Source organism: Acinonyx jubatus, chromosome A3 (genome assembly GCF_027475565.1).
Source record: "Acinonyx jubatus isolate Ajub_Pintada_27869175 chromosome A3, VMU_Ajub_asm_v1.0, whole genome shotgun sequence".
NCBI classification, from domain to species: Eukaryota; Metazoa; Chordata; class Mammalia; order Carnivora; family Felidae; genus Acinonyx; species Acinonyx jubatus.
In genome coordinates this window covers 112,772,679-112,790,297 of record NC_069388.1, presented here as the reverse complement: position 1 = coordinate 112,790,297, position 17,619 = coordinate 112,772,679, and the positions used below count along the sequence as shown (strand labels likewise).

Here is a 17,619-nt window from a genome sequence, read left to right as displayed (position 1 = left end):
TTTTACCGATTCCCTTCTATTAGAATCTAACTGGGTCCAGGATGTTAGGTGACCCATGACAAGGAACATGTCACATGTCAAAGGAGATCAAAGACTCTTCCAGACAGTCGTCCTCCACTTTAACTCGTGCTACCCTGGACCCCAGGGCCACAGCTACGCAGACCCTCAGGACCACATCACCTGAGGCATATCTCACATGTCCACGTTACTGCAGCTGGGGTCTCTGTACCACACCTGTGCTCACGGGGCCGGGGCCGCATCTGTACTCTGCTAGCTTAGAGCCAAGCCAGGCCCTCCTCTCTGTGTCCTCAGATCCAACAAAAACCCAGGACCCAGGGGACTCTTTCCAGAACAATAGCCAGGAGTCTCCCACAGGATGGTTGTGGCGGCTTAAAAGTATGTCGATTGCCCCAAAACCAGAGGTCCTCTAAGACCTTGGCTATGCCACGATCCTCTCCTTGGAGCCTCCCTGGGCTTGGGATCCAGCAAAGGAGAAAAGGGCCAAGCCAGCTCCAGGAACGGATGGACATTAGCAGCGACCTGGGCACCTCTGCTTCCATCCCTTCGACACTGGGGAAGAGAGCTACACATCCCTCAGCCACCCTGGCCCATTCACGTATTGTGAGCTTCACGTCCCAGGTGGTGGCAGGAACAGGGCCGGTGGCCACAGTCATGGGCAACACAGACACAGTCACATTGGCACATCTCTCCTTTGCCTTTACCACATCACCCCCCAGAAAAAGTGGGGGACAAGAGAATGTCATTTCTGGAACCCCTATCATCTGTTACTGGCCTAGAACCTTGACTTCCACTGCTCCCCCCTCACTTCCACTGGGAGGTACTCCAGAGAACGAACGAAGACACTGCTCTGGGTAGCCCAGCTCCTCCCACAGTTCCCGGCACATAGCTGGCACCTGACGTGTTTCCGGAGAGTGGTCAGTCAGGATCTCATCCAATACTCAGAACAACCCTTTGAGGAGGTATTATTCCCCCCTATATATAATGGGAACCAGGGCCAGGGGAGGAAAAGCAAGTTTTCTGAGGACACACAGCCAGCGTGGGGTTGCCCAGGCAGACTGGCCCCCTGCAGGCCGCAGGCTGGCCCCACTCTCACCTATCTCCGTGTTCCCCACCACCAGCTTGGCCTCGGGGTCCTGGGCTTTGAGATCCAGCAGCTCCTGCAGGGTTGAGGCCTGGATCCAGGTCACTCGCTCGCCTTCAAAACGCAGCTGCTTCTGAGGAGTATCTTTCAGCCTCTGGAAAATGTAGTTTCTTGCCACACAGTCTCCTTCCTACGGCCGTTCCCTGATAAATTTAGGTCCCCAAAGGGGTCTAGTCTTCTACTGATTCATTCAATACTGAATTCAGAACGAGGATCCAGGTCCGGGGAGAAGGGAGGGGAACTTGCACGTACTGAGGCAGGGAGGACGTGGCACACACATGATCTCACTTAGGCTTTAGGAGACCTCCGGGGAGGAAGCATCGTTAGCCCCACCTTTCGCAGGTGCAGGATGAACCTAAGGACCCAGGAGGTTATGGGACCTTCACCTGCCACCAGGTGACCTGAACTGTTCTGACCAAAAGCCCAGGTTCAGTGCAGTGCCCCCTGCCCCACCCCCGCTGTCCCCAGAAGGTGCACTGGACAAGGTGTGGGGGGGGACGAGGTAGCAAAGGAAGGGGTGTCAGGAGGGAACGCAGCAGAGGCTGGTTCTAGTGTGTGAGGGGTGACGTGGGGCTGGGAGAGACAAACCCCAAATCAAACTGACAGTTTGTTCAAGGTTACACGATCCAGAGAAAGATGTGCCGGTGGCCTGCCCCAAAGCCCTTCCTTCTGTTTCATTGGACTCAACAGGCTGTCTTCATGTGCTCAACACCCCCCAGGGAATCTGCACTCGGGAACTTAGAGAGAGGCACGATTCTTTCCTTGCCATGAATGTGGGAGCGAAGAAGCAGAATCGTCACGGTGGGAGGGTGGGTGTGAGAGTGTCCTTAAACCAGAGCAGCAAGCCATGCATTGTGCCCCCTGAGTACAGCTTTGCTTCTTTGTTGTTGGTTTGTAAAATAATGGACTGCTTGCAAGGAGGAGAATGGGTGCTAAGGGACTTACTTTTACATTCGACGTAGCCAGGTCAGCAGATGCTTCTGGAGCACCTGTTACTCTACACAGGGTCCTGGAGGGATCCACTCTCTGTGCTCAGAGTGACATGTGTGCGACAAGTGTGGGTCCCTTTGGGAGTATGTGACAGAGGGACTTGACCTTCAGTGTCAGAAGGAGAAAGGAAAACCCAAAGGACAAGGACACAAAGGTCCCCATTGGTATGAATAAAGTGGGTCTCCAGGGGCTCATGGCACACAGACTTAGCGGGGCCTCTCCGCGGGGCATCACCTACCAGCAACTCTGGGGGGAAGATGGGCTCCTGGGTGGGATCCAGGGGCGTGAACTCCTCCGGGTTGAATAGAGATGGCGAGAGAGTGATCTGCTGGGAAAGGGAACAGATGAGTGATACCTCATCTCCTCCTCTAAAACGCCTGTATGATCTACCCAATCCTTTGTCCAAGCGAGCTTGTTTGCACCTCCCCACCCCCACCCCAGCAGGCTTGGCGGGGGGCCGTGCTGCTCCTGGGAAGCAGGGACAAGGAGGTCTCGCCAGAGGCCCCGGGGCTAATGTGCACATTCACCCCCCGCTCAGGGTGGGCATCAACGTTTCCTCTTCTGGCCGCACTGCTGAGGTTGTGAAGAGAGTCCGCTGCTCCTTGGATCTGAGATTGGCCCCCAGGCTTCCAGGGAAAGGAGGTCCCACTCACCTTGTGGTCTGTCTTCTGGTTCATGCAACAGTTCAGGTCGTTCCCACTTCCTCCGCAGCACCCACCATCCTAGAAAGATGACAGATATTCACACAGAAATATTTGCAAAGAGTTTTCACAGAAGCTACAGACCCTGGATCGTGAATATTCAACGAAATTGAGGCCTGCTGCTGTGCCAGCATCAGTAGAAACAGCCGCCAGCCGCTCCCATTCCACTGACCTCTGCGCAGATGGAAGACCTCTGCTCTAACCACTCTCCCTTTCTTGGTTGATGGAGACTAAGTCACTCATGACTAGACAAGTAAGATCTCTCCTGGAAGCACCAGGAAATTTTGAGAAAATGTCTCTATTAAAGCTAAGTCCTACTCTACCAAAACATATCTTTAGGTCCATTTTCCCCCTTTATTCTCTGGGCCCCCAAGAGCCTCTACTTCTACATCAGTCAAGCTCTGAGGGGGCCCAGATGGCCTCTTTCCAGGCTGGGGTCGGTGGAGCTCCTTCAAAGCATGTCTGGGCCCAGTGTTGGGTTCAAAGAGGTGTCCAGCCAGTGTGCCAGATGACCTCACGAAAGCTAGACATACTTCCTTCCTCACTGTGATCCTATGCTTGAGGATGGGTACAGGTCTGATGACCCATCACCCTGGGGATAGACTAGCTCAAGATCTTTCATGGTGTCAGGGGCAGAGCACAGGGTAGAGCTCCCAGAACGAAGGAAATGAGGGTGGGGAAGGGGTGGGTCCACCTGAGTGATCCGTCCTGAGAAGACGGGAGTCTCAGCTTAGGACCTGGGAGACACTCTGGAATCATGGAATCATGCTCAGAGGCAAAGGTGGGAGAAACTCCCAGACATTGCCCCAGGCACGCCTCCAAGGCAGCCAGTTCCTACAGCAGCAGGTCTGGGGTGGCCCTTCTGCACTTGAATCATGGGAAACACCATTCCATGCTGCCAGTTCCCAAGGGATGAGTCACACCCCATTAGTGGGCCCAGGAAAGTCCCCAAAGGGCCACGGAGGCTGAAAGTATGGCCTTTAAGAAAGTGTTGTTAGACCTGTCACCAACAGAGAACCCTGCCCTGGCCTCAGCCCCTGCACGTGCTGCCCCGTGCACAGCCGCCTTCTGCACTCACAGCCTTGCCTTGGACGTCACAGTGCTGTCTCCTCTGGACCCTCCCACCACGGCCTTGCCTTTTCCTCTGGAAGAAATAAATGTCCCTGTAGTGTCTCTTCTCAGCTGTCTTCCTGGAGAGGGGTGATGCAGGAGAATCACCAGGCCCTAACCAAAGCGAGGGAACCTGCATACAGCAAGCCATCGGCCTCACTCACCCGGTGCTTGGCGGGGGAAGGACATATTACACCAAAGTACCCTTTCTGGATGAAGTGTCAGCTCATTCTTCCTGAAATTGTTCTTCCTGATAATCCATTGCCATGGCCATGACATAAATTACTGGGATGTACAATAATGTGTCACTCCCTCAATGTCTAATGTCAATGAGGTTGGATAAGGCTGGGCTTTTCTCCCCTGGAGAGATTTCTCCTTTTCTCAGCGTACTAGACTACTAGGCTTGTGCTCGTTTTACTGTTCCTCCATTTCCTTCCCTGCTACTAGATGGACAGTGCCATTTCTTGCTGTGAACAGTGTGCCTCCTTCCGGCAAATCCTCTCACTTACCTAACGTGTGCTATGGGCATGAAAATGAGGTAGGCAGGTTTGTTAGAACTGTGGGTAAAGTCAGAGTTCAAAGGCTCTGAATAAGACCTTGGGGACGGGGGTCTCCAACGAGTGTGTGCATGAGCTTCTGAGCACACCCTGTGTGCAAGTCATTTGGGGAGCTCAGGCCACTCAGTTCTACACCGCCTGGCAGCTGGTCGAGGACCATTTCAACGTTGATAAAACTCCAACCCTGAGAAGGGACATAACCATCCACTACACTCAAAAGCCCTTCACTTTTTCAGAAAGTAGGAGGGCTGATAAGATTGTAGCTCTTTGAGAAGCCTCTTAAGAAATAAATACGTGGGCGAGATTAACAATCCTTGGCTCTCAGGGAAGCTTGAGCAATTGATGTAGATCAAATATTGCGTGATGGAAGAAATACTTAATATTTAAGATGTGCCAGGCACTGTTCTAAGGGCTTTACAAGAAGTACTTTCCACAAACACTATAAGAATTATTATAGGCATTATTATAATTTTGTAATATTATTATAATTATATATGTATTATTATAATGTTATAATATTGTATGTGCCATTATAATCCCCATTTGAGAAACAAGGAAATTGCCCAGGGTCATACATCGGGTAAGTGAAAGACTAGGATTTGAACCCAGGTCTGCAGACTCCAAGACTGGAGGAGTCTTTGGATCTTTTTCATTTAAATCCGCACCTCCTTGTTCTTTGTCATCAAACGCCTTCAGCAGAGTGGGCTGCCCTCCCTCCCATAGGCTCTGTCTGTGTCTCCACTCTTTGTGGTCATCTGGATACAATATCCTTTTCCTAATGTAGCACCCCGAAAGGTCAGTGAAAGGCATCTGACTCTGCCCCCAACCCAAAACTAAATTGAGATGAGACGGTTTGATTGGGATCAGAGTCAACTCGACCCTGTTGGGGGGCAGGTAGAAGCTGGGAGAGAAGCCAAGAAGGGAGAGGCCAGCCCTCTGTCCCCCTCTCCTGGCAGATGGCAGGTGTGTGTCGTGTTTATGTAATCAGTGCCTGCACAGCCAGCCCCAGACTTCTCCCTCGGAGGTGTACGAACACTGCAGGGATTCACACTGTCTGGAGATCTCATTAGCAGGTTTATAGGCCCCGCAGAGTGCCAACCACGGAAAGCAGCTCGGAGAGGAAGGAGGAGAGGCGCAGCTGCGGGGTGGGCTGGTTGTTACTTAACACCAGGGCTCAGCACCTGGGCCACAAGAGCACTGTCAGACCCAAATGCCCTGGAGGAAATTAGCCTTGGGCATCGTGCCTCTTCCAGGAACAAGCCTTCCCTGGAAGGGAAGTCCTCGTGCTACTGACGTGGACTGAACAAAGACAACAGAGTCCAACGCAGGTAGATCCACCAGCTGGCCATCCCCCCTTTTCCTCTTCCTCCAGGGGCCCTTGGACCCTGCCAACTGGGATTTTGGAGTGTTGCTGCTTGAGGAGCTGTCCCAGAGCCCCCACTTACCCTGGCGAAGGTCCGGAAGCCCTGGAGGATGGGTCTGTAGCCCGTGCAGCGACACAGGTTTCCTGTGGGCCAAGGGACAAAGCTGCATTGTCAGCACAGGCACCGCACCGGGGGCAGGTGAGGGGCTTGTGACTTTACTCCTGGCTCAGTTGAATACTCACTTTACATATTCTGTTGTCTCTGCCTGGAACACCCTGTCCTCCTCCTCGTATTTCTGACTTCAAAACATCTATCACTTCTTCCAGGAAGCCTTCCTACACTGCCCAGACCGAATCAGGTGTCTTCTGAGCGCTCCCCTGCTGTCTGGTCATGGCCTTCTCAATGAGTTTATCAAACTACATTATAATCTCTCTTCCCATTCAGACTGCAGACTCCGTGAGCGTAGAGACCATCTTTCATCCCCTGGGACATCCCTGCGTCCCTTGTACCTTGTATAGTGCCTGACATATGATAGGACTCAATACAACTGATTGAGTCGATGATGAATTGAAATGGTCAAAGGACGCAAGTCTTCTCTGTTCAATCCAGAGGCACAGACACCATGCCCAGGGTCCTGGGCCCATTCACAAAAGGCCAAGTGGGAAGCCAGTTCCTGCCCAAGGCTCGGAATCACAGCCACCTTCCTCATTAAGTGGCCTTTGCAGGATCCTGTCTAATAAAAGCTGAGAAGAATGGAAGCCACGTGACTAGCCTCTGTGGAATTTTCCACATGATCTCCTCCTGTGCCAACCAGGCAGTGCCACCCCATCCGAGCGCTGGAGGACACCTCGGGAAGATGAACACTAAGGCAGGAGACCCAGGAGGTCTCCAGACCATGGGAGTGTTCTTCAAACTCAGAGACGGCTAAGCTCCCAGCAGACCGTAGCCACCACGCTGGGGTACCTGAGCCTTTCCTCCAAAAGGCAGTGCCCCATCTCCCAACCCATTCCTGGCTGACACTGTGGCCCTTCCCTAACCTCCGCAAAGCCCCAGCTGCTATTCGACCCCTTAGGTTGTGCCTCCAGGCCCGTACCTTGGAAGGCATCCTCGATCTCCTCAATGGTGGGCTCAGGCTGGTTCCGGAGCAGCGTGTACATGCTCATGACAATGCCAGGGGTGCAGAACCCGCACTGGGAGCCATGGCTTTTGGCAATTCTCTCCTAAAAGGGACAGACCACGTAGACCTATGCATTGGCACAAACGCTCTCAGGCTCTCTAGATGACCCAGCTGAAGCCAGTCCACGTCGACATGTCACGAGGGGTAGCAGTCACTGCACAAAGTCAGTCTTACTGCCGACTGTGGCCTTGGCCAGGTTAGCAACCCTCTCGGGAGCCATAGGCCCCTCATCTGTATCATGACGACCACCCTAGTACTTATCTCTGGGGCTGTGGTGAGGATTTAATGACATAATTCACATGACACCCTTGACATTATCATACTTGGCACATAACAGGTAGTCGACCAATGCTAGTTATTCACAGAAAAGCCTCTGCAAAGAAAACTGACCAGTAGAACCGGAAGGGCTTCTCACCCTCCATTCTCTGCACTGAACACAGGACGAAGCAGGCCCAGAGTTTTAAAAGGTTTAGCCAAAATCGCACATGGTGAATGGAAGAGCTGTGTCATATTCTTTTAATACACTAGCCTGCAATCCAACTCAATCAGCATTTTAAAAACATTTTTTATGTTTATTTACTTTTCAGAGACAGAGACAGAGTGTGAGCAGGGGAGGGTCAGAGAGAGAGGGACACACAGAATCCGAAGCAGGCTCCAGGCTCTGAGCTGTCTGCACAGAGCCCGACGCGGGGCTCAAACCCAAGAACTGTGAGATCATGACCCGAGCCGAGGTCAGAGGCTTAATTGACTGAGCCATCCCGGCACCCCTCAATCAGCGTTTATTAAGAACGAGATGAACGTGGGCTCCACTTGGAAGTAGGAGGAATTCGAGCAAAGCGTAGTGTCATAGGAACCACAAGAAAAAAGCCAATGGAAAAGCAGAAGTGAATCTGGCTCTACAACTTACTTGGGGCCAAAATAAGTGCATTGGGAATAAGAATCTGTAGCATTGGAAATGAGGGTTTTGGCTGATTATTCAGACATGATCCCTGTGTTTAAACTGTTCTTTCATCTGCTTTCAAAGAAATTTAAGCTCAAAAGAAAATTTCATGCCTCCCCTAGAATGCAGCCAGCTTGCTCAGCCAGAGGCCCTGGCCCCACATTCACATAAAGTGCCCAAGGAAGGCACGATCTGAGCAACATGTCTCCTCAAACGGCCAGTGGGCCTGCCTCTGGTGCCTTCTATGACTATAATGTCCAGAAGACCCCTGCATCACTTTCCCCACACAAAGAGCTCTGGAAACAATGGCCTTCCCTTCCCACAGTGCTCTGCTGTCATTTCTTTCCACGTTGCCCCGAAGCATTGGATTCTCTCCACAAAACCTCTCAGATTACTGTCCACTCTTTTTACCTAATTTCCATCCACTGCCAGGTGGCCTGATACCATCAGGAAAAAAGCCTCGGTCAGACATTCAGATGCCTCTATTCTCTTCTTAAGCCCGTCCTAACCTCCATGTTAGTGAGGATAGAGGCATTGTAGCTCACATCTGTATTATCTGCAGGCAGGACATGAGAGGAGCCATGGGATTACCATTTGAGGGAGCAGGGAATAGGCAGGCTTCTTAATCAAGAGCACAGAGCTTTTGGAATCTTGAATATGAGATGACAGGGGTTCCCTAAGCACACTCGGAGGGCTAGGTGGGAACATCCATCGCCCCTTCCCCCTCGAGGTCTGGCATGACCCGACTGCCCTGGCCACCAGATCTGGTTGACCTCGTGGTTCCCTCGGGGTCATGCAATGGTCCTAGGAGGGAGCTTTAGGCCTGGGGTCTCGTCTTTCCACCTCATCACCCCCAGAGGAGATGGAGAGGTGACTGGGCCAGAGCGCCTCCCGGCCAGGCAGTGACACTCAGCCTCACATTCTAAAGCAAGTCTGTAGCCCTGGCCTGAGCTTCTGTTTCCTCCAGTTACCTGCACAGGATGCAGCCTCGACTTGGTGCTTCCTATTCCTTCCACAGTCGTCACGGCAACATGATGCAAAGAGCAGATGGGGGCCAGGCAGGCATTGGCAGAAAAGTGGCTGGAGCCCCAGATTAAGGTCATTTCATTGTCCACACAGGCCATCAGAGACTTTGAGACGCTTTGTGTCATTACTCCTCACTCTACGTTACATTCTGGCCTCTTCCACCGCTGTTCTCAAGTCTCCACCCAGGACTCTGGGTTAGCAACAAAGAAGGCCCCCCCCCCCCCCACGGCTCGGGGAGACAAGAGCCCCTGCAGGGTCCTATGGAGCATGCATCAGTGCATCCTAGGCCTCCGAGCTGGAGTACGGGTGCCAGGGTCACCCACAGTCACCTCTTAGCCCGACCCTGGAGGCTGAGTCAAGAGGAAGTTGCCAAAGGTTCCAGGCCCAGCTCATGCTCCTCTCTCTGTAGGGCCCTTCCAAAGCCTCTCCAGTTTCAGAAGCTCCAATCCCTTTGCTCCCCGGCTCTCAGCTACCTCCTTTTCTCCCATCCTCTGTGGGGAACAGGGAGGGGCAGTCCTCGGGAAACATGAGACACCAGCCCCTTACACAGAGCTTCCTGATATCCATTTTTCTATGAACCCCTCATCCATTTACTCAACATCAGTTACTGAGGGCCAGTCACATGCCAGGCATTCTGCTGAGGGCTGGGGAAATGGAGGTGTGTACGATGCTCTTTAGAAGTCTGCAGTCAACTCAGGAAAATAGAAGCCAGAATAAAGATGCAATCTAAAGAGTTTATAGTAAGCGTTTCAGGAGGGCTGAGCACAGGGCGCTGTGGGACCTGCACAGACAAGGGGTACCCAACCCAACCTTAGGAGGTCAAGGAAGGCTTCCCAGAGGAGGTAATATTTTACCCAGTCCGAAAGAGCTAGCAAGAGTTAGCCAAGTAGAGAAGGCCTAGAAAAAGGTCACTCTAAGACTTGGATAACAACTTATGCAAAGACCAGGAAATCAGCGGGAAGAGAGTGTTAGGAGTCCACAGTTGTCCCAAGGGTGGGATGCTGGTCCCACGAAGGGAGAAAACTGGAGAGGCAAGGTGGGGCACACCTTCCTGTGTGGGCCATGAGTGCTAAGCACAGTGATTGGACTTTATCCCATATGCAATTGAGACCAAGTAAAGGATTTCATAGGATGGGAAATTAATCTGGATCTTAGAAAGGTCTCAGGAGAGCCTGGGTGGCTCAGTCAGTTAAGCCTCTGACTTTGGCTCAGGTTATGATCTTGTAGTTTGTGAGTTTGAGTCCCACGTCGGGCTCTGTGCTGACAGCTCAAGCCTGGAGCCTGCTTCGGATTCTGTGTCTCCCTCTCTCTCTGCCCCTTGCCCATCATGCTCTGTCTCTCTCTGTCACAAAACTAAATAAACATCAAGAAAAGTCTCATGTGCGTGCACACACACACATGCGCTCACACACTCACAACCTGACCCCTGCATCACAGTCCTTGCATGGACAATCAGCCAGCTGGCAAAGGATACACGATCTTGTTCTGGAAACGATCATATTTGGAAAGCATCACCGTGCAAGCCCCGCAGCCCCCTTCTCCACAGCCCAGCTTGGTCCCGCTCAGCCCCACTGGATGGTCGAGGGTTAAGGAACATGAGCGCACAGAAGTGTCTTTGCTGGGCCACTGGGAAGTGCATGTGCAGAGCCAGTCATCACCCCACATAGGATCAAGCCCCTCAACCCAAGGAGGCAGCAGACCCACACAACCTCTGCTTCCAGAAAAGGCTGCACTGCACTCAAGAAGGCAGAGAACGGGATTATCCCTACTGCACAGAAGAAAGGTATCAGGGTCCCATCAGACAGCACCCAAGTATTCCCTGGGACTGAGGTCCCAGTGGTCTCCGATCCTGGAGATTTTTCTTGACTGCGGGGTCTTCCTGGCTCTTCTAGGCTCCCAACCCTGTGGTCTCACTGGGCCAGGGAATCTGGCACCTCAAAGGCTGAGCATGTGGGGCAGCCCTCACATCACCCCAGCTGGGTATGCAATAAAATCACTCCCGCCTGAAAGAGACTTTGATCTCTTCTGGGACCTACTGAGTCCCAACTCTTCACCTTGAACCTTTTGGGTTGATGAAGTCCAGGAACCAAAATTAGGGTTGGATGAGGGGCTTTTGAATATCCACCCATAGGCTATGTGAACATAAATTAAAAGGAAGATTCTTTGAGGTTGGGGACCACTATTGGAGCCATCTCTTACATACACTGGCAGGAATTGATAACTTTGAGTTTGCTAACATGCCTAAGGAATAGGCCAGACTTGCCCTCTCCAGATGGAAAATCCAGGACAAAGTACACGAGAGCCAGACACCATCTGATAAGAGATGAGTGAACTAGAGGTAAGCCCATGGACTTCAGACTTTTTTCTGTGGGAACTGAAAAAATCCTTTGTTGTCCCAGGACATATCACCTGAATGAGCCACTGGACATCCCTGCCCCTGGGGTGAAAGGAGGTCAGGATGAGCATCATCCCGGCAACCAACCCTGAATAGTTTCCAGTACGGGTGGGAGGTTAAAAGCCTGGCTCTGGGCTTTAGCCTGGGCTCTGTTAGCATTTGCCCAGAACATGAGCAAGAAGCAGGACCTTCTCATGTGCCAGCCTCACTTCCTCCTCTGTCAAAGGAATGGCTATGGGGATCAGTGAGATCACATATGAAAATCACTTTGAACTCCACCTACTTATAGTAAATGTTCTTTAAATGCCAGCTCCTATCATATTTTCTCTGTTGTTTCTGTTCTAGGGTCTCAGAGTACTTTCCTACCTTGAAAGACCACAAGGTATTAGATGTTACAGAACCCTGCCTTCGCTGAGGGAAGAGGAGCATCCCAGGGGCCCCTCAGGACTCCACTGTCCCTTGCCTCCTGGGGCCCACCATCTCCACAATGGATGGCACCTCTATATAGTTCCCCAGTTCAGGCATCCTTTCCCAAAGAACACCCCTTCCTCCGACCTTCCCTCCGCCTTCACAGAGCTGGGAAGATTGCCAGGAAGCCCTCTATGGGTCAGCAGGGATCTCCTGAGGAAGACCCCCTCCTCAAGGGGAATGGTGGCGAAGCTTAACCAGGGCTAATGAGGGCCATTCACAGCTCTTCATTTTACACGCCCTGGATTAAACCCTGGCATCACTTGAGTCTTACCTGGAAGAGATCTTAAGAAATATCAGGAAGAATCCTCTCAGTGGACAGCAGGTAATTTTACTCCTAGAAGGTTCAGATGACTTCCCAGAGTCACACAGCTACTGAGTGACAGAGCTACAAAGCAGGGGCCCAGAGCCAGACTCTAGGGCTCTGTCCTCCACACTTCACAGCCTCCCACCCGTCACTAGAAAGTGACATAAGGCCTAGAGAATGAGTCCCCATCGCCCCCTCCCCCTCCAAAGTCAGGATACATTTTCTTCTCAGGTAGGCCAAAAGGGTTGTTTCTGGGTCTGCATTCTTCTCCACCACCTATGAGAGTAAAAACAAAAAGAAAATATATCCTAGGTATACTTAGCCACTGTCTTGTCCAAGAATCTGTGGAGTTAATAGGGATGTGCTAAATATGTCATGAAAACCAAGGTCTTTTTCTTGATAATTCCACTAGAATGAACATACGAACTACAAGCCGTTCTGTGTACATGCGGATATTCTCCAATTCTAAAATTCTACCTTAGTGCTTTGCTCTGGACCTACCACGGAGGGCTTAGGTATTGCGCCTGCTCTGTTGGGCTTGCCAGGCAGAGCCCCCTTAAAGTCAAACATCTCATTTCCAGCTGTTAGGTCACACCTGTGAATGCCAGGGACAGCTAAGAATGGCAGCATGCAGGTCTCTGGCTATGCCTCCCAGCATGTACATTCTCAGACGGTAGAGAGCCGGTCTGTTGGCCTGTGTTCACAGGGAGTATTGTGTGTGTTGGGCTAGCACAGTCAATAACATCAACACATGTGAGATGTGGAGGAGATCTCAACCCAAAGGTCCACAAATGATATATTCAACAAGATGAAAATGTGGTCTACAAAGTGAGGTACCAGTTTTCAATGCAAATAGTCTAAGGAAATCCATGACAACCTGTTTCACTACTCACATTCATCATATGTTATCAAGGGTAATAGGGTTTGGGTGATTGGGATGATTAAAGAGAGAGAATTTGTGACAAGAATTTCTTTCCAGAGAATGGTGCTGTGAGACTTACATCTTCTTAAGCTTGAGGAGAGGAGGTATCTCACGCCTCAAACTTTGTGAGGGGGCTTCCATAGTCCTACATGTGAAGCTAACATACTGCCCTTGTAGAACAGGGGATATAGCGGTCTGCATATCTAAAAGCTAGAGATAGGCTTACTGAAGAAGAAATGGCAGCATTGGAATTGGTGAGCACTCTCAGAGTTTGGGAAAGCAGAGGATGTGGAGGGTTGCCTGAGGACCCAGTGTAGTCCATGCAGAAGAGGGAAAGTTGGTGCGGAGTTGTTTAAATCATCCCCAGAATGCTGACTGCAGAAGGTGATGGGACCTCCAACAGAGTCTGTGTGGAGTAGTCCTCCCTAAACTGGAGACAGAGGAAGAGCTGCAGGCCAGAGGAAAGCACATCCCCGATGTCGTGAGACTTGCAGTTGAATGCTCCCCATGGTGGGAAGCCATCTTAACCAGCACTGATTAGATGAGAACTTTCTTGCTATCCTCACCTCTCTATCCTGAATTGAGACTGTGTATGGAAACTTAGAAATGACCACAGCACTGCTTTATTGATTAGGAGCAACCCAACAAGTCATAAAACTGACAGAATTTGCCCCTTGAAGAAAGTTTAAGGGAAAGTAGAAAAACAAATTAGCTTTCTTTTATCACACCCCACAGATCCAGTTTGTCCAAAGTCCTAGTTACAAAGCGCACACAAGGAGTTATTTCTTTTCTCTCAGAGAAGTCACAAACACACAAATAAAGATTCCTACCTCCTTTCCTGCAGGAAGAAGCTTACTTACTTCTTAGCTTACTACTTCCCCCCAAATTGTAGCTTCTGCTTATCGTCCAACTCGGCTTTCATCACATCTGCCCCCTGTTCCGTGCCTTCTGTGCCTTCCCATATGTTCAAGATAACATCCAAGTTCCTTAGACTGTCTTCCAAGGCCTTTTTCCATTATGTTACTAATCTTCATTTTCAGCCTTTTCTTCTTCTACTCTCCTGACAATATAGTCTTTATACTATAGTGAAACCTCTCCGGCAAAGACTTTTTATATCACTCCAGGCACACTTGGTCCAACCTTCCTTGAATTCCTACAGAGAATGGCTGTGCCACCTCACAGCACAGCTACAGGGTTGCTCCGGCAAACACCACAGAATCCTCTCTTGACAGGGCCAGTGGGCATTCTGAAGGACAAACGCTTCATGGGGATATGAGCTTAGGAAATGCTGGGTTCAGCAGACTGCTCTGATAAAATTTAAGCATCAAAACAAATAATAGCTCTAATGGATTATAAGCCATTAAATAAAACTAAAATTTACGAGTCCAAAGTGGTAACTGATAAATAAACAGACTGGAGAGAAAGAAAGTTCTTTCTGACAGAAGAGTACCAACTAATGAATACAGTTAGCCTAATCTTGCAATCAGCACAATAACTGACCAAGTCAAGAAACATCAATGGGAGCTAAAACTAGTGGGTGAAAGGTTGATGATCAAGATAGTTTCACAGACTCAGAGGATCTTCTCATGGATTATTGATTAACTCTAAAAGGTAAAAAAGTAATCTTAAAGAGGAGAAAACTGGTGGATGCCACCATAACCAAGTGATCAAAGTTTGCATCCCAAATAATAGAGGAGACTGACATCATGTGCCTCCTGATGCAATGCACTGAGAACCACTTATCGCTTCTCTGGAATTCCTGCCCAAAATGCAGACTCTGAATCTAATCATAAGAAAGCATGACACAAACTCAAAATGAGAGACATTCTAAGAAATAGTGGTCTAGTCTGTTCATAAACATCAGTGTCACAAAAGACAAGGAAAGCTAAGGAGCCATTCTGGCTCGAGGGAAACTAACAGACATGGCAACCGACTGCCATAGTATGACCCTGGGTCCCGGGCTTGGGATCCTGCCGTGGTATGACCCTGGGACCCTAGGAGAAGTTAAAAATGACATTATTGGGGACATTGGAATATGCTGCAGAGGGGTGGCAGATTAGATAATAGTGTTATGTCAATACCACATTCCCTGATTTTTAGAGACACTGGCTCTATAAGAATATTCTTACGCTTGGTTTAAGAGGTAAAATGGCATTATATCAGAAATTTACCCTCAAATGTTTCAAGAAGAAAATTGTATACTCTATGTATTTATTTCTATTAATTACATACATAAATAAATATATAAAATTAATTAGGTACTTATATACATCTATATATCTACATGCATATCTATAAATAGATACATAAAAATCTAATACGTGTGTGTACCATATAAACATCTCGACGTGTGTGTGTGCGTGTGTGTATGTGTGTGTACGTACAGAGAGAGAGAATGACAAATTTAATGATAAAGTAAAATACGACAAAATGTTAAGCTGGTGAATGTGAGTAGTCTATAATATCTCTTTGTATTCTTACAACGTTTTAGGCAAATTTAAGATAATTTCAAAGTGCAAAGTTTACAAACTAAATTTCTTCAGTAGAGGACTTGTAAGGGCTTTTAGTACTCATGCACTCATTCTGTCCTCATTAATTGGGCACCTACTATGTGCCAACACTGTGCTAAGTGGTTTAAGAAGGCGGGGCGGGAGGAGGGAAATGGGTGATGGGCATTGAGGAGGGCACTTGTTGGGATGAGCACTGGGTGTTGTATGTAAGTGATGAATCGTGGGAATCCACCCCCAAAACCAAGAGCACACTGTATACACTGTATGTTAGCTCACTTGACCATAAATTATATTAAAAAATAATAATGAAATAAAATTCTGGGCAGGCATAAAAAAAATAAACAAATACACCCTCTTCTAAAACAGAAAAAGAATATCTGAAAAGAGGATCTCATGGGGAGAATTTTCTGTGAAACACATTTTGCAATATATTACTTTGCCGAATGAAAATCCTTCTCCTTAACTGGTTCACAAGCTCCTGAATGGCTGATGCCTGGTCTTAGAGATCATATTCCTCCAGTGTGTACATACCCAACAGGCTTAGTCCACGGAGGAGCTTGTAAATGGGGGTGAGTGAGTGAGTGAATGGAAGCCACTGAGAGGCTCTCTGTAGCTGCCACCTGCTTCTTGTGGGGATCACTCGTGGACACCTTTGGCTGTGCCCCACGTGCCAAAGCTGCCAGATTCCTCCGGGTGCCACAATCTCCACGAAAGAGAGTCACTGCCTCTAGAATCCCACCCACCAAAATGACTGTCACTACGATAACACCAAAATCCTAGGCAGTTCTTTCTTTCCCTCCAACTCTGACTCTAGAACAGAGGATATGACACTGGTCATCAAGGCCCATCACTGCCACAGAAAACACTTGAGGTATTTGATCAGTGGCATCTTATACCCAGTCCAGAACCCGAGCTGGTGGGGACAGAGTCCTGGACAGTCTCACACAGGGAGAATAAGAGGCTTACATTTAAGAGTGAGTCACTAATTTCTGGGGTGCCTGAGTGGCTCAGTCGGTTAAGTGTCTGAATTTGCCTCAGGTCATGACCTTGCGGTTGGTGGGTTTGAGCCCCGCATCGCGCTCTGTGCTCACAGCTCAGAGCCTGGAGTCTGCTTCAGATTCTGTGTGTGTGTGTCTGTGTCTCTCTCTCTCTGCCCTCCCCCGCTCATGCTCTGTCTGTCTGTCTGTCTGTCTCTCTCTCTCTCTCTTTATTTCAGGAATAAACATTAAAAATTTAAAAGAAAAAAAGAGTGAGTCACCAATTCCAGCAGCTTCTCTCGTAAGTTCTCTGCATAATATCCACACCAAAAGAGTTAGATATAGAAAGGTCTTGGAAATAGAAATGGAAACAAACTTATTCACAGCTGCCTTGATCTGCCTGGGAATCCTTGCTTGGTCTTGTTTCCGAAGGACTGCTTTCACCTCATCACTTCTTATACTGCCTCTCCCCCTTTCTAGCAGATTCTCAAGAGGCCACAGGTTTATAACTTACAAACCTGAGTATGCATCACAGACACTGACAATAGGAAAAGCTTCCAGGGATAGTAGGGTTTGATGTGATGACACCATCTAAAAATTTGAAATTGCTCTTCTAAAGTGAAGCGGAAATACGCGGGACACAGCTTTGCCAAGCCAGTTGGACCCTGAAATGTCCTTTTCAGATCCAGTGGGTCACAGCACACCATCCCTAAAGAAGAGCAGAATCTTGTCCTGTCACACACAAACTGATGGCATACCAAATAATAGAATCTTAGAGTAAGACACGGCCTTGGAAGTCACTGAATCCAGGTGCTCACTCGCAAACATTGACTAGAAAAATTCCCCAGAAGACGCTTTGTGCGGGTAGCCCTTCCAGAAAGCCAACTCTACTGTTTCTTGACACTCTCCAACGCAACCGCTGAGTGCAACAAAGTTGTTGGAAACCTCAGATGCCAAAGTCTCACAAGCGTCAACAGGGAAGTTTGCCCTGCCTCATGGCTAGCTGCCAGATG

At 49.4% G+C, this 17,619-nt stretch overlaps 1 protein-coding gene across 3 annotated transcripts in view; it reads right to left on the bottom strand.

Moving 5' to 3' along the window:
- The window catches only part of XDH (xanthine dehydrogenase), a 56,921-nt gene that overhangs the window by 37,892 nt on the left and 1,410 nt on the right, over positions 1-17,619 (bottom strand). Inside the window, exons 2-9 of one of the 3 annotated variants that reach the window (XM_015064206.3) lie at positions 12,416-12,473; positions 10,502-10,598; positions 8,973-9,081; positions 6,978-7,104; positions 5,966-6,027; positions 2,806-2,874; positions 2,391-2,480; positions 1,115-1,256 (exon numbers count right to left, since the gene is read on the bottom strand). In XM_015064206.3, the coding sequence (XP_014919692.2) occupies positions 1,115-1,256; positions 2,391-2,480; positions 2,806-2,874; positions 5,966-6,027; positions 6,978-7,104; positions 8,973-9,081; positions 10,502-10,598; positions 12,416-12,473 (754 nt within the window). Of the gene's footprint in view, positions 1-1,114; positions 1,257-2,390; positions 2,481-2,805; positions 2,875-5,965; positions 6,028-6,977; positions 7,105-8,972; positions 9,082-10,443; positions 10,464-10,501; positions 10,599-12,415; positions 12,474-17,619 lie in introns of those variants that run through there. The other 2 variants (XM_015064207.3, XM_027033494.2) reach the window with 2 other exon arrangements.